This window comes from Aythya fuligula, chromosome 8, assembly GCF_009819795.1.
Source record: "Aythya fuligula isolate bAytFul2 chromosome 8, bAytFul2.pri, whole genome shotgun sequence".
In the NCBI taxonomy this organism is placed as follows: domain Eukaryota; kingdom Metazoa; phylum Chordata; class Aves; order Anseriformes; family Anatidae; genus Aythya; species Aythya fuligula.
In genome coordinates this window covers 30,944,894-30,966,382 of record NC_045566.1, presented here as the reverse complement: position 1 = coordinate 30,966,382, position 21,489 = coordinate 30,944,894, and the positions used below count along the sequence as shown (strand labels likewise).

The window sequence follows — 21,489 nt, the reverse complement described above, 5'->3', positions numbered from 1 at the left end:
GCTACCTCCAGCACAAATAGCTAATATCCTTAAAATAAAACACATAAAAAATCTACTCATTCTCAGGAGAAAAAAAAAATCATAGTTAAACACTGGTCAAAAACATCCTTTTCACTTAAAATCAACAACCTTTAAAATTCAGTACTTTCAAGAAAACAATAAGTATCACTGGTCCTCTGATAATCTCTTTTATATATTCCTCACCCAATCCATCTGAGGCAATGTAGCAGTCTTATTTCTTCTATTATCTGTCTTTTCTGCAATAACTGAATTAAACTGACTCTAACCGCAATATGATAACTAGGTCATTAAAAAACAAACAGCACAAAACTTTTCACAATCACAGTACGTCATGAACTGTCACTGAAGGGAAACTGAACTAATACCATCTTTATTCTTCCAAACTCACTCTATTCATTTTCCTGAATAACTATTCCAAATCAGCTACCAGACCGTATTCTGCAGACCACACCCTAGGTAATGGACCCAATTGTCAAATTCTTTTCACAAAAATCATCAAATAATGATTAAATGGTAAAAGCTAATAAAAGTGACAGAAGACTGGATGTTAAAATTTTGCATATAGATAGTTACTATATTATTTTATGAATTAAGCAATACTATATACTTTAATATTTATTTATAGTTACATATATTATTTCTATATATGTGCATATGCTGAATTCCACAGCATTCTCATTCCTGTTACGTTCAGTGCTGAAATAAACTCTTCACAACCAAACTATTTCTCAATACCCCCTGTTACATTTGGCCAGAAGCACCTTTGATAAGACCTAGAAAATTTGCTACGATATATAATGGGTGTGAAGGTGAATTATACACCTAACTTTAAACTAAATTTACTAATTCAGTCACATAAAGACTGAAGACTGAGCAAGACGTAACCAATGAATTTGGATGTTGTTCTCAAATTTAACAATATGCTTTCAAATCATCAACTTTAAAAATAAACATTAAATATACATTACATATAAACTTTTTTTTTTTTTTATAAAGCTTCCTAACACATTCCTACTGCAGAAATTTCCCTAACCCTCAATTTACATGACTTCCAATCTTAAAAAAACAAAACAAAACAAAAACAAAACAAAAAAAACACACCACAAACCAAGGAAATCTGTGGAAAGTTTTATAACAAATAAGTTGTTCCAGCTTGTTATTTTTCTTCAAGTCTTAATTGTGAAATTTCTTCTTCTTCCGATTCTTCTTCCCTGCTGCAAAAGCTGCTTTTTCACTCATGATCTCCTGATACTTCCTTTTATTATATCTGAACAAAATAGATAATTTACTTTTAAGCAAGGCAAATCAAGTTTCAGGAAAAGATAATATGGATACTTATGCATACATAAAGGGATATCAACACTTGGATTTCAGATAAATGCAGGTCACCTTATTTTAGAAATAAATTTGATTCGAGAATCAAGAATTCTGGTATAATCATTGTTTTTTTTCATTGTGTATATAATCACATTTTGGACAGTTTGCTAAAATGCTGCTACTGCTCCTGTTGGGTTGACTCGCCAATTTCAACAATGCTATGGATACATTTTACCCGTTTTTATGCTACTCTCTCAGCAAACTTAGCTAATCAACCTTACTCTACTCAAGATGGGAGAGTGAGATGACATTAAGATCACACAATACGTACTGAATATGAGCTGCTAGCTCCTCTACAAGACTTTTATGTACCTATCACAATGGATCATTGCACACTTAGTGGTACTTTTAATTGCAAGACTAAAAACATTTATCTGCACTAATGCTAAAAGAGTTGGTTAAAGTCCTAATTAGTCATAAGTTAGCTGATCAAATTTCAAAGAAATTCATTTTTTAAAGTTGCTTCTAATAAATACCTTATGAATCAGGTCAAGCCAGAAAGCTAGTTAAGAGACAGCTATACTAACTTGCCTTCCCGACATTAACAATGAATTTACAAGCCTGACAGTACTAACCTTATTAGCCTAAATCATGTACTATTTCCAAGAAAACATGTCATTATGAGGGAAAAAAAGTAATACATATTAACATCATGTAACGACTAATATAAAAATGGATCAATTAAGGGATCTCCTCCAAAAATCTGGAGGTTAGGCCAAAATTAAATCATCCATATTGTGCAGTTTTGATTCCTATGACAGGTGGCAGACTGACATACTTATCAAATAAAATCCCACCAACTTCCACATTATTATGGTCAACATTTTTCTATCACATGCCAAGAAAAACTAGTAAGTCTTCACACAAACAAACAACAACAACAAAAAAATGTTGATGCATAGGCATAAAGCACTCAGTTTTTGGTACAAGCCTGTGTGGACACCTATTTTAGAAGTGAACCAGAACAAGCCTGAATGTTTTCTTTTCAACACTAACAGTACTTTAAGAGTAACTGCCAATAGCAATGACCCCTGAGCTGGGTAAAGCACTTTTACAAAGATAAAAAAAAATATGCTATCACATTACAATTATCTCCTGTCCCTTAGATCTTCTCAATGACAATTGATGAATTGCTAAAACAGACTAAAAAGGTTTCTTTGAAATTAACAAACAACAACATATAAACTGAATGGAAACAACAGCAGAGCTATATAGTTAAAAACACACTTCTCTACACGTGGTATTAGAAATACAGAACTATTTTAAAATACCTTCTAAACTCAGAATCTGCAAGCAGCTCTTCAACAATTGTTTTCTTCCTTTGTTTCTTAGGAATTCGACTATGATAAAAGTCTATGGGAGAATCAACCACAGTTCCAACCTAAAAAATAAAAATTATAAATATTCTTACTGTAATGGCAAGATGTTATTTTTTAATCCTTAACGACAATTCTAAAGGCAGCTACAGAGAAGATCGGAATGGTATTTATTATATAGAAGTGCAAAATGTCAAAAAAGTAAGCAATATTTTGTACGCAAAGTCATTTTTTGCTTCATGCTTAGCGGACACAGGAGGGTCTCAGCTTTAGGACAGTATGATTTTCAACATCAGACTGCTGTATCAATATTTAAGAAATCCAGTTAACTTTCAAACATCTTCCTGAGGAGGGAAAGGAAATTCTTATGAGTGCTAGTTTGTTAGATGGGTTCCACAGCAGCTCTAATAAAAGCTTCATCCTGTAAGGCATCACATTTCTTCCAATTGGCGTGTTGGCCAGTTCTAAAATATTTGTATGTCCATAAACTTCAAAACACACAATGAAATCCAGTAAAATCCACCCTTTAGAATGAAATGGAAATGTAAAAAATTTCCTCAAGCATGCTAACTATTCAGAGACATAAGTAGATGGAACTGAGACCATTTCCACAGTTTCTCCAATAATTATTTTCTTTAAGCAAAATGTTTTACAGGCGAGAGCTTTGAAAGCAGCAGGAATTCTAGCTGTTCACAAAGCTAGTTGTATCCATTCAAACTATATTAGCTAGTAAGGAAATAAATGCTATTTATTATCTACACGCTAATCATAAAGGCTAGTACTTTAAAAGCAGTGGAAACCTAGTCACTGAGGGTTCAGAATAACAATTAAGTCAGGTGTTCATTCAGTCCTATGAAATCAGCTGTAATAAAAAAAAACAGCTGTAATAAAAAAACAGCATATACAATTGCTTATTAAAAATAAAATAAAAATATACCACTGCTTAACTATTTAATATAGTTAAGAATTAACTATTTAATATAGTTAAGCAATTGTGAACTGCATCAAATTACTCAAAATACTTTGTAATTTAGCTATGAAGTTAAATCAACAAAAACAGAGGGCACCTATAAAATAGGTAGAGAGTAACTGTTCAGAACACCTGAGAGTAGCACAATGCCTTCTTTTGTTTCTTCCTTACCTGGAAGTACTTGGGTAGACCATCTCTATCATTCTTTTTATAAAAATGCTTAGGGTCCAATGAAGCTCTCATCTTCAAAACTTTAAGATCGTTTTTAAGTTCACTTGTAATTTCTGGGGCTTTCATACCAAACCAGCCATCACCTGTTGTCTTCTCTCGCTCTGCCTAGGACGCAGTACAAGAATAATAAAGTTCATTCAGCTACCAGGACAGGATACAGCTATGAACTTCCCCCTCCTCCCTCCAAAAGATGGATAAAGCATTTAGAACGTAACTTTGTACCTTTAAAAAGTGTATTTTATGACTCTTTCGGTAAGATCATCAGCACTGTATTAATCCCAGATTTGTATCCCATGAGTACACATTAGATTTCCCTCCACTGTACTGGTTACTTACTAAAAGGATTGCTTGTCACAAGATGGCTCAAAGATAATAAACTGTAGTTTAACACTCCACTTTCTGTGAGCCATGTAAGTGCACACGGTCCCAGTGTGGGGTTTTCTGCTAAAGATGCTGTGTTGTCATTTGAAGCATTAATAGCTCTTCACTTACTCTTCGCTGTTTCTTTAGCTGGTGAAGTGATTCCCTGAAGGGCGGGACACATTCCTTTTTTTCAAAATCTGGAGTTATTATACTCTTCTGCAAGAGCTGCAAGATATTATTTTTAAATATCAGTCAGTCATATCAGCAATACAAACATACTGTTTACCTGTATTTACAGAACTTACCAAAGGAATGATACAGAATCTAAGCAAGCATTATAACAAAGCATTTGAGTTGCAAACACTTTATTTGATGTGCAACAAAAACAGCAGTAGCCTTTGAAACAGAGGAAGCAGAACCCTGGCCAGCAAGTTGGCTAACTCTGGAAGACAGAAGATAGCGAGTGCTCCATAATGAAGTGGGCTATCATGGATGAGCCTAAGAAAACAGTCCCAACAAAAATAATGGATTTCCTTTATTTCTAAGGGTGTTTTGATATAAAACTACTTATCTCATACTAGGAATGGTACAGTCCTGTACTTACTGAAATTCATTCTTGCTATATACTACGTATCTTTTTAGCAGACTTTAAGCTCATGTGCTGTTAGGCAAACCTGCATGCACTATCAACCTTTTTATTTTACATGACAATGCTGGTACTCATGCTGCTTTTCTATGTCAGAAGTGTCACATGTGCTTGAATTCTTATGATTAAAACCAAGTGTAAACATACACTTTGGCCAAAATGAGCAGAGGTTCTCAGCAAACCAGAAAACAGGATACTTCTTTAAAAACAAGTAAACCAACCTTATCGAAGTTAACAACTTTGTGTTACTGTAGTCATGGGTAACTGCATAATTGTAAACACATTACCTGGTCCTTCTTTTTCTCCATCGGTTGTTTAATTATGCTTGAACTAGGCTTTTGTTTTTTTCCATCAAAGCTTATATATAAACCTCCGAGCTTTTTAATGTTCAAGCCAGGGTCTATGCTGCTGGAAAGATGCAAACTGAAAGAGAAATAGTTAATGTTCAATATATTGTAATAAGTCACCTTCTGTCCTCTGAATAGGAAAGGCAGAAAACAATTTTTTTCTTCTTCCAACTTACGTTCAGTACTGCAGTTAAGTCTCAGTATCTAGAAGAAATACCTAATTAAGAGGTGACAGAAGATAAAGGGGAAAAATCAGGCCACTACACAAAGTGAGGGTTTTTAAAGAGCAATACCTACAGATTCACTTCCACATATCTTTCACATTAACTCTAATGTTGTATTCCTATCTTAGATATTTCTATACTCTGTAGAAATGAATTATCAATTTGATTAACCTTGTAAAAGAACTTATAATCAGTTTCCTTCTTCTATACATTGAGAAGCTCGCTAGCTAAAGAGGAAAAAAAAAAAGGCCAAACACATAGGTGGTAAAAATATTTTCAACTTTTAGTGAAAAGTATGAAGATGTTAGAATTCATCAGAGGAATGTTGGAATGGTAAGTCACTGTCTGTATAATAATGCTAGGAATAATGTTATTTAACAATTCAAAGCTAGGATGTTTCACCTTTTCTTTCTTCATTATTACATTCAGGCAGCCAAAGAAATGCATCCATAAACCAAGTATGATGGCTGACTCAAGAGGAGCTCTTAAATAACAAGAATGCATAACACCTATTATTTTTATTTAATCAATCGATTATGTATTGATTATATCAATACATAACATTATATTTTATATACTATATATTATATATAGTATAATATTTTATAAAATATTTATAATATTTTACATATTATGGAAAATATGCCAACATCTAAACTGGTATCTGGTATTTATTGTAGCTTGAATGTTTATATATGTTATGAACTAATAATCTGTAACACCTTTGCACAGAATACCTGTCTTTTGTAAGACTTCTGGCCCACCTGAAGGTTTCTTAGAAGAGTAAGCCTTAAATTTATCAGACCTAAACAGAGTATTATGCTTTAAACACACGAAGCATGTAAAGGGGCTTTAGCAGGGAGTTGGACCAAATGAGTTTAAGAGGTTCCATCCAGCCTAAATTATTCTGTAATTTTAGGCTGGGCTGGTTTTGCTTGAGGTGTTACAATGTCACAATCTATATCTTCCCTGAGCCATCCTGTGAAAACAAGAACTGAAAACATAAAAGCTTATGCACATGTTTAGGATTAAAAAGCTTGACCTAATTAAATAACATGCAAGTGATTTATTAGACTTCCATTATTTATACCCCCCTCAATTTAAATAAATAAAAACCTTTGCTCTGAAACAGCAATTAAGTCAGCCTGACCAGTTTAAGCCAGTTTCACATTTTTATTTTTTTTTATGCTAAACACATACAAGGCTTCAAGATACCTAAATATTTCTGACACTTCTGTTCTGCTCCATGCAAACCTGAAAAAATAACCGAATTATAACTCTGATCATCTGAGCAATCCATTTCCACATCTATGACAACACTACTCCCTCATTTATTCTATGTCACTGAGCACATAATGCATGTTATGTGAATATGCTTAAATATAACGCAGATTTTCTTAGTTACTCCCAGAAAGATACTTACACATCAATTTTATTTTTCAATAAATCATCATCTTCATCTTTCTCATCTTCATCTATCAGTTCTTCTTCAGCCTCTTCTAGATCTGAGGATTCTTCAACTTTTTCATTTCCTTCATGTTTACTTTCAACATCACTAGCTTGGTCTACCTGATCTAGATAATACTTTTGGTTGGAACCCATGCCAGGCTCAGTATCAATCACAAAAAGCCCTTCAACATGCAGTGAATTCTTTTTTAAAGGTTTGGTCATGGAAGGAGTCCTTTCATCTGCCTCCATGTAACTCTTATTCTCTTCCACTGTATCTGTGTCTTCCACATCACTATTTTCAGATTCATCGCTTTCATCTTTGCTCAGAAACAATGTAAGGGAATTATTTCCACTGCTTGATCTTTCACTGCTGTGGGATACAGAATCAGCATATTCTCCTGTTTGGTCTTCACCACTGTCCACACAGATTTCAACCATTCTACTTCTACCAGCAACACTGTCAGTTATTTGTGCAACAGGTGCATCCTCTCGTGGGCTGCTCACTGCACTAGATTGTTCATCCTTTCTTAATTCACTTGCGTGGGCAAAAGACCTCTCTACCACTGCCTCAGCATCTATTCTTTTGTATTCTGGAACTTTTTTACTTTCATTTGATGTTATTTGCCCTTTGGATTCTAACAATTGTTTGGGACTCATGCAATCAGTTGAACAAAGATCCATATTCTTTAATTTCACTCCCCTCATGAGTATTTTACTGTGCTCTTCCTGAATTTTGTCACATTCTTCTTCTGAATCATCTACCCCAAGAATTTGTGTATCTTTTATTGCTTTTTTTCTGGGCGATTCAGTATTACTACTTTGTTTCATTTTTTTAAGACTACTGGGTGTTTTATCATTCAAAAAGTCTTGTTTCACATCTTCATTTACGGTTGCATTAGCAGATTTGGAAGAACATTTGCTTGTAGATAAACTGGATTCTTTATTATGTGCGGTGACAGAGGAAGCATCTTTGTTGTCAGAGACTAATTGTGGAGCAGGTCTAGAATCAGAAATTATTAATGGATCAGATTTAACTGTGTCCTCAATTAAATTATCATCTTCTGAAACAATTATGTTTACTTCCTCATTATTTTCTGCTTGTGCTTTCATTTGCATGCTCCTAGTAAGTCGTTTGGTAGTAATGGGCTGTTCCATATGAAAACAGCAAGACTCTGCATCAGAAATATCTTCACTCTGGGCTTCACAGACTGGATCTGGTTGTAACTTCTTTCTGCTTTGCCTTTTTCTTGTAGTCCTGGTAACGTTAGGCATCTGGACACCAGAAACAACACCGGAACAAGATTCAGCTTCAGAGACATCATCTTCATCCAGAGTCCTGCTTAACTCATTTAGAAAAGCAGCCTTGTCCTGTCTTTTTTTTGCAGGAGAATCTGGTTGATAAGGAACTACAATTTGTCGTCTTCTTGTTACTCTTATAATCAAAGGTGTCTGAAGACCAGACACAGCAGAGCAGTTTGATTCTGCTTCTGACACTTCCCCATCAACCTGGGGTTCGGCACCTGATTGTGCTGAATGAACAGTTTTGTTCTCATTTCTAGTATTTTTTATCTCTAAGCTATCACTGGCATCTGATTTTGCTTCTGGGTGTTCCACCTGTTCAAGCTGAGATTCTTTAATTACCTCAGGCTTACAAATTGCTCTACTCCTTCTGGGCATCTTTGTAGATACAGAAGTACCAATTTCAGCAGATGTCATCTAGAAAGAAAATGAAAAATCTTTTATTAATGGATAAGATAATCTCATAAAAAAGTATGCTATGCAAACCACTAACAATCTTTTTTTTACACAAATCTAGTCATGATGATAATGTGTTAAAACTCTCCAAGTAACTATCTATGTCAAAGGAGCATTAATAAACCATTCCTTTCTTATCCATTTGTTTACTGTCTTTTGGTCAAGACAAAGCAAAGCAAACCACTGCATTAAGAAATATAAAGATACCTTCTGTCTCATTCCACATAATTCCGGCAAGCTGTCATAGGAAATAAATCCAGAAGTGACATTCTGAAACACATGCAGATTTGCTCAACTACAAATTAGACCTAAAAGGTTTTTGAATCTATTTTTAACAGCTTTAGGAACAGACTGGTCTCACGGCAACTGCAACACCAGGCACAATCTGCTTCTTCAATTATGGTTGTAAGTTACCCTTGAAAACAAGTCAAAATCGTAGAAAAAACTCGTTCTGTAGTGGAAAAAGCATTGTGCAGCAGCAGGATCTTCCCGAAGCATAGCATAACGTCGGACCACCATAAAACATGCTATCTGAGCGGTCAATATTGACAGCACCGTGCCCGCGTCTCGTGAAAAAGCTACAGACAGGCGCTCAGCTCACAGCAAGGGAAGGGGGGCAGAGGGAAGATGGCTGCCGCAGCACCGCGCCTCACGCCGCAGCCCGCCCGCCGCAGCCCGGGGCCGCCGCTCGCCCTCCCTCCCTCCCGGCCCAGCCCCCACCCTCACCTCCGCCGCCCCGGCGGGCCGGGGCCCGGGGGTGCTGCCGGTGCCTCCAGCCGCCGCCGCCGGCGCCTGCCCCCGCCGCCTCGCCGCCTGCCTGGTGGCCACCATCTTGGCCGCGCCGTGCCCAGCCCCTTCCGGAGCGGCCGGCAGCGGCAGGGAGCTCGGCCCCCTGCGGGACAGCGCCGCTGAAGCAGCCAAACGCCAGAAAGTGGCGGAGCAGCCGCAGGGCCGGGTCCGCTTGGCACGAAAAGGCACCGGAAAGGAACCCGGGGGCTCCTGTGTTCACCTTCAGCTCTGGTTAAGGAGTGGTGCAAGAATAGGGTCTAGGCAAGCGTAAAGAAGGAGAGGAAACCACAACGTTAGTTAACGGATCTTCACTAATGACAACGGTGGTGGTGGTTTTTTGTTCCCCCCCCCCGTATCCAGTATATTAAATTTGTGAACGTGGCATCTTCAGATGATCAAAGCACGCAGCAGGGAGTGCCCCTTCTGTTACATAAAGGCTGAGGTGTGCCATTTTACAGGGAAATCCTCAAGCATAAAAACACAGTTAAGACCATTTCATGACAAAGTCTCTGTAAAATACTATTATCAACATAAAGAGAAGCTATACATAACATAAAAGCCTACAATTTTTAATTCAATTTTGCCAATTTCCCACCTTGATACACAAATAATGAAAACCTGATAAATTGTTATGCCTCTACAAAAATAATATTGCGTCTTCAAAGGTACTTTTCTACAGCGAAATACCTGTTAACAGCTTATAGTCAGGAAAAAAAATAATTTTTCCATTAGGGCAACCTGTACATTATTTTAGCACAATTCTAATTTTATGGAATTTCAATGTACAAAACTGAACACACATGCAAGTCTAATACCATACAGAATGTCAACAGTCAAATTACAGTGGTTAATCAGCAGCAGCACTCGTCTCAGAGCTAGTACAGAAATTTAAAATGCAACTCCTTTTCAAAATCTGATACACAGTAACCCGACATAAAAAAAAATACATTTTGATTAGGAGAAAAAAATAATCATTTTATTGGTACATTACTAGTTCTAGTTCTCTCCCTCTTATTTATCAAAACAATTGAAGTAATTCATGAGAATTTCCTAGAGTTTGCCACATACAGGTAAGATGATTAAGGACTCAAAGGTATCTTTATTAAAATTTGTATTTTAACTTAGTGGAATGGTTTATAGTAAGCTAATATTTCTAGACAGTGCCTAAAAGCATTCAAATTCTACTAGTTGCCTGCACAACAGAATTTAAAAGACGTTGGTGAAGATTTATTTCCTTACAGTCTGAAGCTCAAAATATGTACAAATAAGTTACCAACTAACAGTATAAAGCCCTACTCCTACCTGAAATCAAAAGGAAAAGGAGTATTTGATTTTAGACACTTAGAGCCCATGCTGAAATACAGTTTGAGCTTCTGCAATATAGTCTGATTAAAATGCTAAGCAAATTAAAAGGCGTTTTCAATAGAAAGACTATTTTTAAACCAGAAGCCTTGCCTTAGCTGCAGCAATCTCCCCAAGATACCAAAGCCAGTGCATTAAGCTACCGCCAAACAGAAATATACCTAAGTTTAACTAACCCTTGCTAGCATCATTTCTGAATGGCACTCAAGCAAGGAAGTTTCCTAGGCAACCCCAAAATAATAATCCATTTTACATGATCATGCAGCAAACATGTTCTCACTTGACTGATTCCAATTGCGTAGTTTCCAAGTATCAAAAAAACAAACAGATAACACCAAACAGCTGAGGGCACGCCAGGTACAATTTGAATTCTGATTAACAGATTTCTCATCATTTGTTTCCAGTTCTTATTTTAAACACTCACACAATAAAACATTTTCTATTTCAAACTGTAAAGATGTCATCACTTGTGCAAACACTAAAACAATATTGAGGCACAAAGAAGCCAGAAGGAATTCAAGTAATAGAAAGTAATTTGGAAGATGCGTCTTTTCTAAATCAGAGGTCTCTTACACAGTATTAAAAATAAACCAATTTTCCCATCCACACAAATTAAATAGCTGATTTACCTGTACATACACATGAAGTAACAAGATAGTTTATTTTTTTCAGAATATTTTTTCATGAAATATGACAATTTTCTATAAAAACTAGTCCTTGAATGCTTTAAATCTAGGTACCTACCATATCAATAACTATTATTTAATAGAAATTAAATTTTAAAAATATATCTGTTTCTCTATACTACCTAATGGTAGCTAAAATATGATAACTTTTACAGTGAACTGGTCATACAAAGAAATATTTTGAACTGTTTCTTATAGATCATTTCAATTAAAAACAATAAACCCAAAATATTTCATATTTTTAATGAACTGGTTAATAGGTTAAGAAAGAAAAATAGTGTTAGAACACTGCAGACACTCCTGCTAACATCACACTGAATAATTACAACTTTTGGTCTTTGTTATAAATGCTGTAAAAATCTCTCTAGGAAAAAACAATGTTCCCCCATCCCCAAGAAATTAAAACAGTAGGCCATTTCAAAGAAGAAAAAAAAGGATGAGAGTGTTTTAAGAGGCAATTCTTTTAGCTTGCATGATATAGCCTTTGGACTTGATAATTCCTCTGCTTTTAACAATGACTGAATATCGGAGAATCCATAAAGGAATCCATTCGTGTGCTTTGACGTTCTGGATGCTTTCCTGAAGAACTTCTCGGAAGCTTGCTTCACAAAGTAATTCTGAAGTTAAAAAGGGATATTCATGCTTTAAACAATGTCATGTAAACAGCTGCAAAAAGCAACACTTAGTAAGAGAAGCTTTTGCCTACAGTCAAAAATCTTAAGCATTGCTAGATACTCCACAGATCCACTCTTCCAGAATGCATGCAAGGTAAAAGCTGTTGAACATTACAGAAGAAATCTTCATGACAAGTTTTTTTGTTGTTGTTGTTTTTTCAACACTGAGTATTTCCCACAGAACTAATAAACTGAGATTTCTACAATATCAAATGGAGTTGATCAGCAGAGCTATTAGCAGGAAAAAGGCAAAAATTAAAACTGAGAAGCTAGCCAGACAAATGAGAAGAGAACAAAGCGTAAGTCTGAAATGAGCAAAGTACTGAGTTACTTCCGCAGTCACAGGAAGCTCAACATTTATAGCATCTCCCATAACTGGGCTCATAATAAGCAAAAGCCAAGAAAGCATTAAGAAAAATAGGCTTAAATGCCACAAAGCAGAAAAGGAAGGCAAATACAATTTCTCCTAGTTTCCTCTGGAAAGTCAGTCAAGGCAACAATCTTTGTAGAGGAGTGCTCCCAAAAGATAGTCTCAATGCTCTTCAGCTGACCAAGACAGAAAAATAACGCTTAGCAAACAATGCATATGGGAATGACTCCTTGCTTTGTTTTCAATTTAACTCCTCTTCTTCATTTCATGACTCTTGATAGGCAATATTTATGAAATTGCAGGCTTTGTTTGGGACATAGAATCTACCAAATATAATAGCAATTCATCTTATAGGCTGCTACATATTCAAGCACTGATGCAATTAATTAGCTATGACAATGATAATGTAAAACATGGTACTTAATAAACAGCATTTCATACAGTTTTTTCTTTGTTGGGGGGGGATGTTAAAAAAGGAGAAGGAAAGAAAAGTATGGTCATCATGAATAGCCGGTCATAAGGAAGAGTACAGAGAAGAAATAAACTAAGTATTGTTTAAGACCTCTGGCTTACAGCTCCAGCAAGATATTTAAGGCATCATTACAGTGAGGATGATAAGTTTTGAGAGAAACAAATGCAATATCCCAGAATATTCTAGTGAGCTGATAACTCGGAGTTCAAGAGTCTATAGGAAGTCTAACAGCCCTTCAATCATTTCATAGATGAATCACTGCACTAAACAACTAAAGAATTTACACCAACTCTCTTTGTAATAACAAGTCATCACTACTTTGAGAGACTCCTGCTTGAAGTTTATAATTTAATGTCTACCATTACCCCCCCAAAAAAATCAACTGACCATTGACATTTTTATACAAGTTTTTTGACAGAAGAATTCCAGGCAAGTGAACTTTCACTTGTCATTTACTGTTCTTCATCAATACAACTGTCATTTTGTTCTTTGACTTATAGAAATAATCTATTTTTGAAAAATACATAGCAAAAATTCCTCAGTTCTTTGTTCTTCTATTTACTTCATTTTCTCTGATTAAAACTATCTCAAAATACTATACCAGGCTGGGAGACTGCCTCCCAACCCCTTCCCTTCCTGGAAGGGAAAGCAAGAACTTAACAGAAATATTTTATGAAGGTGAAACTTCTAAAAGTTCAGAACTCAAATGTAATGAAATTTAGAGTTCAGAGAAAGATTGTTCCTGATTCTGTACTGAATAAACGCATTTAGAAGTCTTCTGTTATCATGAAGTGTCTGAGCACTTCAGAAGTTTTCTGTTAACTTGTTCAGACAAGCCTTACCTTTTGGGTCATTGTGAGTTAGCAGCTGTATGTCAAACTGCTTTGCAAATGCTGTGAGATCAGGTGGCATCACACAACAGGAAGCTAGGTTCACCTGATTACTACTTGGTTTCACCTGAAAGTAACAGAATGCTTTTATAAGGAAAAACATTATTTTAGTTGTTTGCCCCATGCCCTCTGTTACAACAGAAATACCGCTTTTAACAATTGCCTTTGACCATCGTTCTGAGGTCTGGACAAGGATAACTAATTCTGCATGTTGCTGAACAGGCAACTCCTACACATGCGATTTGCTGCAGCATAGGATCCAAAACAAGAATAAGATCTAACTTCAGGTACTGTCACCATGAGGCATGTACTAACCCATTTCGGCTTCATGCCTGCTGTGCTCCCTAAACAGCTGTGGGTTTCCACCCTCTCTTTGTAGTAAAAACATTATAGGGGTATTAGTTTGAAAAAGATCCCAAATAAAAATCCAGTTCTGTTAAGGATATGGAATTTGCCATCTTCCATGTACTCAAGTCAGTGCCTAGAACTGCTCAAGTTAAAAGGGACTCTCTTCCGTTGAGCATCTGTTCGTCACGAACTACCTTCATGATCACCATGCAGGTGCCCATGAATTCATTCAATTGTCCTCCTCTCAACACATGCAATGCAGTGAAGAGTACAAGACAAGATTCTCAGCAGGACCTCTTATACAGATGCAGTACTTATCACAAAAGAAATGTCATAAAATGAGCATCCAAAGAACTGATAAGGAAACAGTAAATCTACAAGCTTACATGAGCATGGCCAGGTACTAGGACAGACCTCCACTGCTCAAATGTGACAAGGCAATTAGTCACCCTGAACAACAAAATATTGTGCCGCTTGATTCAGAGTCTCTCTTCTTTCCATTTAAGCAGCATTTTTCTCAGGGGGAAATCCTTACTTTCATAACACAGCTTGAAGTGAAAACTACTATGTTCTCACTGGAATAAATCCAAAGGTTTAAGGGTACTTTTTATATTCCTTTTTAAGTATAAGAGCATTCAAAACTAAAACCTTCACTTCTTCAAAGAACCAGTACTGAACAGCCCCATGGTTTCCAGTCTTTGCAGGCCTGTTTGCAGGAACACTGACCAACATCTTGACGGTACTGAAAGTATCTGGGACCATTTTTTATTATTTTTTAATAAAACCATTTACAATTGTGACAGCCAACTAAACAGTAGTTAATCTGTCTTAGAAATGCTACAAATAGGAAGCTTGTTCTCACCTGTGCCCACACATACAGCTGCTCTAATAATGTTTTATCAAGGTCAGAGGTACCTATGGCAACAATCTTTTTGTTTTGAACTAGAGTTTCAAGTTCTTGCCAATAAGGTTGCAAATACTCCAAGGAGAGGCTAGTTCCATCTTCAATAGGAGGCGGGGCAATAATGACTGAATCTAACTGAGCAACTCCAAGGGCTGAACATGCTGAATAAACAGAAAAAAAGATGCATTTTTTTTGTGAAATAAGAACATAAGCGGCATGACATCTTAAATACAGAAAACAAACAAACAAAAAAAACCGACCCATCTGCTTTGCTCTGCTAGTTTCCAATTCACCATTTGAGAATTCCAAATGTATCACTAACCAAGGATAGTAATACAAATTTTTTAGCCAAGAATCAAACAGAGATGAAGGACATCTGAAATATCACAGTTAGCGGTGAAATTCATACTGTTTTTAGATGCCCCTTTTAAAAATTTATTATATCACTATTATAAGAAAACCACATGCTACTTGCTGTTTAACAAGTTCTGTGCAAAAGAGTAAGAACTTGCTCCTTCTTGGAGCAAGGAATCAGATGAATGTTTGGATCCAGGACTACAGAGGTCCATGTCTAATAAGCTTACTAACTGAAATAGTGTGCAAGTTTTACTTTACCACTTATGTCTCTCTTTAGAGAGAAACAATGTATACTTGTGACACACACTGAGTACACCTCTTAGATTGAAAATATCCTAATTTTATTTCTAAATACCAACGGGAGTTCAAGTTTCACACTTACCCATGTCAACTGCATCTCTGACTGATGATGAGTTTGATCCAACGATGAAAAGTTTTGCTATTTTCAAAGAAACTGAAATCAGTATCTAAAGAAACCAGCTATTATTAAATATATGGTGTATCTAGCAAAAGCAAAGAGCTATTTGTGAATTCTTGGGCAAAGGGTTTTAAGAATATACACCACTTCAAAACTGAAAAAAAACTTCTGAAAGGTGACTGCCCAATAATGACACTGTTCTCTTAAATTTGGTAGTTGTTGCACAGTCTCAGAATAAGAAACCATATGGTCTAATAAGCTGTAAAGTTAGGACTTAAACATCAAGACACTAAACACTAACCATAACCTGGACAAAAAAAAAACAAACATAGTAGTATAAACAGACTTCTTCACAACTTAGTGAGACTCAAAATGTACTAGCGTAAGTTTGGATTGCCTCCTTCATCATATTCAACCTGGAAAAATTATGCAAATAAATCTGCTTCCAATGCTACTTCTTAATTACTTAATTCTAAGTAATTTGCTTCAGAAAAGTCAAAGATTTACAAAATACATTTAAAATATCTTGAGGGGATGGAAGTTAAACTAGGAAAATTTAAGCTGCTTGATAATTGAGATGCTTTAAAACCTGAAACACGTTCAGGTCTTTCGCAGCCAACTGATTCAAATATGACAGTGTGTACTGATGCCATGTGACTTTGCAGTAACAAAACAGGAGGGAAAAAATATATATATGAACATCCTGTTGTAAACAGCACATGAAACCTCTTTGTGCAACCAGATTTTTTAATTGCCTTCTTACCTGATACTTTCAACTCATCCCTTTCATCAGGATTCATTTTTTCTACAGCTTGAGCTACAGTACATTCCAGAACTTCCAGTATTTCCTTTAGTAAGCAGATGAGACAACTCATCAATAGGTGACAATAAGTTTCTGAGGAATATTTTTAATTAAAGCTAACAAACAAACAAAAAAACACCTTACAGCACAATTAGAAACAAAAGTAGTATAAAAATGCAATTACACAGAAAGAAAGCAACCCATTGCTTTTTCACCTCTGTGAGAACAACAGAGGAAAATAAAGCTATATGACAATTATGGACATATTATGCTCCTAACAGAAAAAATATGACTGTCTGTTGAGAATTATTGGAATAACCTTTTGCAGTATTCTGCTTTTCTGATGCAAAAAGATCACCATGCCAATTCAAACTACCTCACTTAAAAAAAAAAAAAAAAAAAAAAAAAAAAAAGCCTCAGGACTGGCTGAAAAAAGCATTATCCAAATTAGTATTTTGTGGTGTTGGGTGGGAACAACTTTGTGTAACAGTATTTCGTACTTTCAGGGAAATCTAGCATGAAAGTGCTGTTTAAAAATTTTATACAATAATTTTGAAATTAAGAAATATTCAAAGATTTCACCCTTTGTGGTCACTTCAGACCAGACCGTGTATCAGCTGGTACAAGGTAACTTTAAGGCTTTATCTCCATGAGATTCTGTATGATAACAACACAAGCATGCACACCCCACCCCTATAACCAAGAACTCTGGTAGTATTTCCTGCCCTACAAAAAAAGTCCTCAAGTGAATCGTGAAGTAATTCCATACAGTCAACATTCTAAACAGAAGTTAACACTTTTTGAATTATTGGAAGCTGATACAATTCATAAAAGAATTCATATATATGCAGTTAACATGTTTTGAGAGAAAACCCAGCTTACACTAAACAATTAACTTTAAATGGATCACTATATCCCATTGATACAAACATTTATATTTATGTTCACTTCTTGAGCAATCATTAGATCTTCCACAAGTCATTCAGCAATAACTGCCTCACCACACTCCAGTGTGGAATGTAGCAAAGTGCATTTTCATGTGTCATCATTACACAAGAACTGGTAACAAAACAAGCAAACAAAAAAACGGTCTGGAAAGTTTTGTGCTGTTTTTAAAAGAAAAATGCTAATATTTTACAGAGCAAATACATCTACTGGGAACTTCTTACTGCTTTGCTGAATTTCAGAAGCAATAGTGAAAACGGAACAGACAAATGCACCAGAAACTTCATTTTCATGTCAGCTAGCAATGACAGTGGTTTTAAGCATTACGTTAAAGTCTCCAGTTCTTAAAGGGAAGATTGCCACTTCTGCATCTTTGGGAATATTTCTATATTTCTGAAACATCCAAGATGACACTTCAGAGTTCCCTGCCAAACTGGACAATCTTTATCTATCTAGTTTATCATCTCCATGGTTTAGATGCATGCTTGTAAACACTCAGGGGAGAACTATCATACTTCTAAGGTATATGTTTTTTTTTGGTGTGTTATGGATCATCTCAACAATTAACTTGAAATCTTACCAACCAGGACTTTTTTTTTTCAAATAAGAATCTTTTCTCATCAACAGAATTCTTTACTTTGGTATTTCTTAACTTCTTGAGAATTATTAAATGATAAAATAAAAATAAAAAAAAAAAAACAACAAAAACACACAGATTTGAGAAATACTATTTTAAGGTATCTGAATCTGCAGATAATTTTATAGAAATTTAATAGATTTGTTTATATTTTAAAAGGTGTAACCATAAACATATTTCTGTTTTCACATGTAACACGCATAATACCTCTCCTACCTGATTCAGATCTTGTCCTATCTTTGAGCTCCATTCAGTCAGCGTTTTCTGAATGCAGTCCCGCACCTAAGAAAATATATTTTTTCTTATTGAAGTGTAGTTTTGTTTTAGCTGCAGAGAAATACAATGACTCATAGGCATATAGGACAGACAGACAGCCCGTGAACTCATGACACCATTCCTCTAACCACAGAAGATTCTTCCTTCATAGCTTCCATCTGAAACTTGTTCAAACTAGTTTACTTCAGAAAATTCCTCTCTTCTTTCACAGCATGTTACCAGTAATACAAGTACTGTACTTCATTTATTTTCCAATGCTGTCCTAAAAAAAATGAACAACTGTTAAGAACTAGAGGGTTTTTTTTGTTTTCTTTTGATTGTTTTTGAAACATAAAGATTCGTAAGTTGCAAAGTAGTCAGATAACAGCATACATGCTGTAACATCCTTGGAAAAAGAGACTTTAGAGTCAATCACTAATTACTCATTATATTTATTGTTTCTCTTCCCGAGATGCATCTGACCCTTCTCCTTTACCACCTACCTATTCCATTGCACCGAATCTTTAGGGGGATCCTTCAGTTCCTACCCTGCACTTGCATTTTTCCTGATTTCACAGATGCAAAATAGACCTGACAAGGATTCTATCCGTGGATCTTCTTGAACATAGCAAGGCATAACTATTAGGTCTCCATATTAACTGACTGCATATTGCACCAGTGCTTCAGCTGCTCCAGTGCTCCAACTGCCTTCTGATACCTCTCAGGACAGGCCATACTGCAGGCTCAGGAAACCTAATAGAGAGCCTGGGATCTGCCATGGAGAGAAGCACTTCTTAAGTTCCCACGTCACATTGTAACATTGTACTTTATATTTACGTGGATAGCTCCTTTTTGTGCCATTAAATAGCAATTTCTTGTGACGCTGAACATTAATTCAGAGAGCCAATAATAACGTGCACAAACTGACTGAAGGCAATGCCCCACCACCAAACAAAAAACTGGGTATCATGAAGTTTAAGACATAATACTGTGACAACACTTTGTGAACACAAATGCGGTACACCCTGTCCTTGTCACTTAAAACGTTAGGAAAAAAAAAAAAACTGACTCGAAAGGCAAGAAAGAACTGGCTTGCCCCCCCCCCCCCAACAGATACCCATGAAACCCAAAATAAGCTATCTTTTCCATTCTGAGGAAAAGTTAAAAGGTGCTGAAGAGGTATCATTTACTACTGCTTTGCAACACTCACACCTTGTATTTGTACTGCAGTTAGTACGAACAAACCTCTGTCTCCAAGGCACACCACCACCACCTCTCGACACATGTGGAAAGCACAGCATACGACTCCAAATACAGTTACATCCCCAAACTCCTAGCCCTAGGGTTCGTATTTTGAAAAATGTTGGCTTACATTCTTACACTAAGAACTATAGACACTACACTGAATAGAAGCGATAAAAGCTGATTTATTTCTAATAAATAATGCTAACTATTTGCTTTTGGAGTACCAGCAACTCTGGGAAGTTGGCAGCCTTATGTTTGAATGCAGATTTCTCTGTAAACAAATGGAGAGAAATACCTTAACCGATTAGTTATGCACATTGGCCACTCTTTATTTAATAGCCTTCCAAAAGTTACTGGAAAGGCACTTTGTAGCAGGCAGCCTTATTTTGCTATAAAATCTAATCCTGTTTCACATAGATCACAGAACACTGTAGTAACTAGGACAAATTAAAAAGCTATTACCACATGACAATTAAAAGTATGATGAATTCTCCTATCTTATTACATCATCCTCTCCGACAGTCACCTTTCTTACTGCTTGCTCTCAATTAACATGCCCTCAACCAGCTCCTGAGGCACAGCCAGCGTCGCTACCAGGCTTTACCCAGCTGCAAGGAAAGCTCTGGTGTCTGCGCAGCGACCGCTCCCTCAGCACCGTGCTACGACCAGACAACAAGCAGCGGTTTCGAGGCCTGTGGCCGCAGGGCCTCCATCCATTGACACAGAATTATTGCAAAGGTTGACGCGTACTGTTTAAGATAACGGTTTTAAAGCAGTAGTTAAAGCGATCTTTCCGGGCTTTTTTTTGAAACAGAGGACCACTGTAGTCTTTAGAGAAGACAGCAATGACCGAATCTCCCCAAGATGCGTCACCACCAGCAAATTATTAAGACTAACTCCAAGTTGCAAAGGAGCATTCCGGTTTCATCTTTGCAGCGGCGGTTTCCAGCTGCTGACACATCCACCGCCCCGCTGCCATCGCAGGCGGCCCTTCCTCCCGGCAGCTCCCGGTCCTTCCCGCCCCGAGGCCACCAGGCGGCCCCGCACGGCCGCGCCTGTCCGAGGGGCGGCGGGGGCAGCCCGAGCCGGGCCCAGCACCGCTCGGCTCCGCTCCCGCGGGGCGCCAGCGGGCAGCGGGCAGCCGGCAGCCCCAGCCCCGGCATCGGCACCGCCTGAGGGCTCCGGGCGCTCCCCCAGGCCCCGCCGCAGCCCCCCCCCCCCCCGCGGGGAAGCCCCGGGGCCGGCAGCGCCGCGCTCACCTCCTCGCTGGGGGTGGCCGGGCACTTCTTGCGGCCGCAGCCCCAGCTGAGCAGGTTGCCGGTCTGCAGGTTGAGGGTGGCCGCCCGCTCCAGCAGGGCGCGGGCGCTGTCCGTCCCCATGGCGAAGCCCCGCGGCACCTGCCGGGGCGGGCAGCGCAGCGCAGCGCCGTGACTCAGCACCCGGGGACGCTCGGCGGCCGGCCCCGGTCACACGGCGGGGCGGACAAGGGGCGGCGGGGCGGGCACAGCCCGGGGAGCGGCGGGCGGACCGGGCACGGCTCGCCCCGCCGCCGCCACCCCCTGCGCCTGCGCGCCGCCAGGCCCCGGCCCCGGCCCTCAGCGGGCAGCGCCCCCTGGGCGCCGGGCGGGACGCGGCC

The 21,489-nt window shown here is 37.7% G+C and overlaps 2 protein-coding genes across 2 annotated transcripts; both read right to left on the bottom strand.

Moving 5' to 3' along the window:
- Positions 1 to 997: 997 nt before the first annotated feature.
- On the bottom strand, positions 998 to 11,038 carry DNTTIP2 (deoxynucleotidyltransferase terminal interacting protein 2). The gene is made up of 8 exons (XM_032192316.1): positions 11,027 to 11,038; positions 9,426 to 9,698; positions 6,919 to 8,660; positions 5,212 to 5,347; positions 4,408 to 4,503; positions 3,856 to 4,020; positions 2,670 to 2,779; positions 998 to 1,288 (listed from the first exon to the last, which is right to left on the bottom strand). Exons 1-8 carry the CDS (start codon positions 11,036 to 11,038, stop codon positions 1,195 to 1,197), a joined length of 2,628 nt encoding a protein of 875 aa, XP_032048207.1. The 3' UTR covers positions 998 to 1,194.
- Positions 11,039 to 11,765: 727 nt separating this feature from the next.
- On the bottom strand, positions 11,766 to 21,333 carry GCLM (glutamate-cysteine ligase modifier subunit). The gene is made up of 7 exons (XM_032192413.1): positions 21,113 to 21,333; positions 18,570 to 18,635; positions 16,733 to 16,817; positions 15,934 to 15,990; positions 15,153 to 15,355; positions 13,895 to 14,009; positions 11,766 to 12,153 (listed from the first exon to the last, which is right to left on the bottom strand). The coding sequence occupies exons 1-7, from the start codon at positions 21,230 to 21,232 to the stop codon at positions 11,984 to 11,986; spliced, it is 816 nt and encodes a 271-aa protein (XP_032048304.1). The 5' UTR covers positions 21,233 to 21,333; the 3' UTR covers positions 11,766 to 11,983.
- Between the last annotated feature and the right edge of the window lie 156 nt (positions 21,334 to 21,489).

What these genes read in the sequence shown, in the direction of transcription:
- DNTTIP2 (XM_032192316.1), bottom strand. An exon ending in GGCCCGCCGGGGCGGCGGAG is followed by an intron (nt 8,661 to 9,425) that starts GTGAGGGTGGGG and finishes TTTTCTTTCTAG; the next exon opens with ATGACATCTGCTGAAATTGG. An exon ending in TTGAAAAATAAAATTGATGT is followed by an intron (nt 5,348 to 6,918) that starts GTAAGTATCTTT and finishes TTTCTCTTTCAG; the next exon opens with TTTGCATCTTTCCAGCAGCA.
- GCLM (XM_032192413.1), bottom strand. Translation starts at nt 21,232, where the DNA reads ATGGGGACGGACAGCGCCCGCGCCCTGCTGGAGCGGGCGGCCACCCTC. An exon ending in GGATGAGTTGAAAGTATCAG is followed by an intron (nt 15,991 to 16,732) that starts GTAAGAAGGCAA and finishes CTTTGAAAATAG; the next exon opens with CAAAACTTTTCATCGTTGGA. An exon ending in AGCTGTATGTGTGGGCACAG is followed by an intron (nt 14,010 to 15,152) that starts GTGAGAACAAGC and finishes TGTTACTTTCAG; the next exon opens with GTGAAACCAAGTAGTAATCA.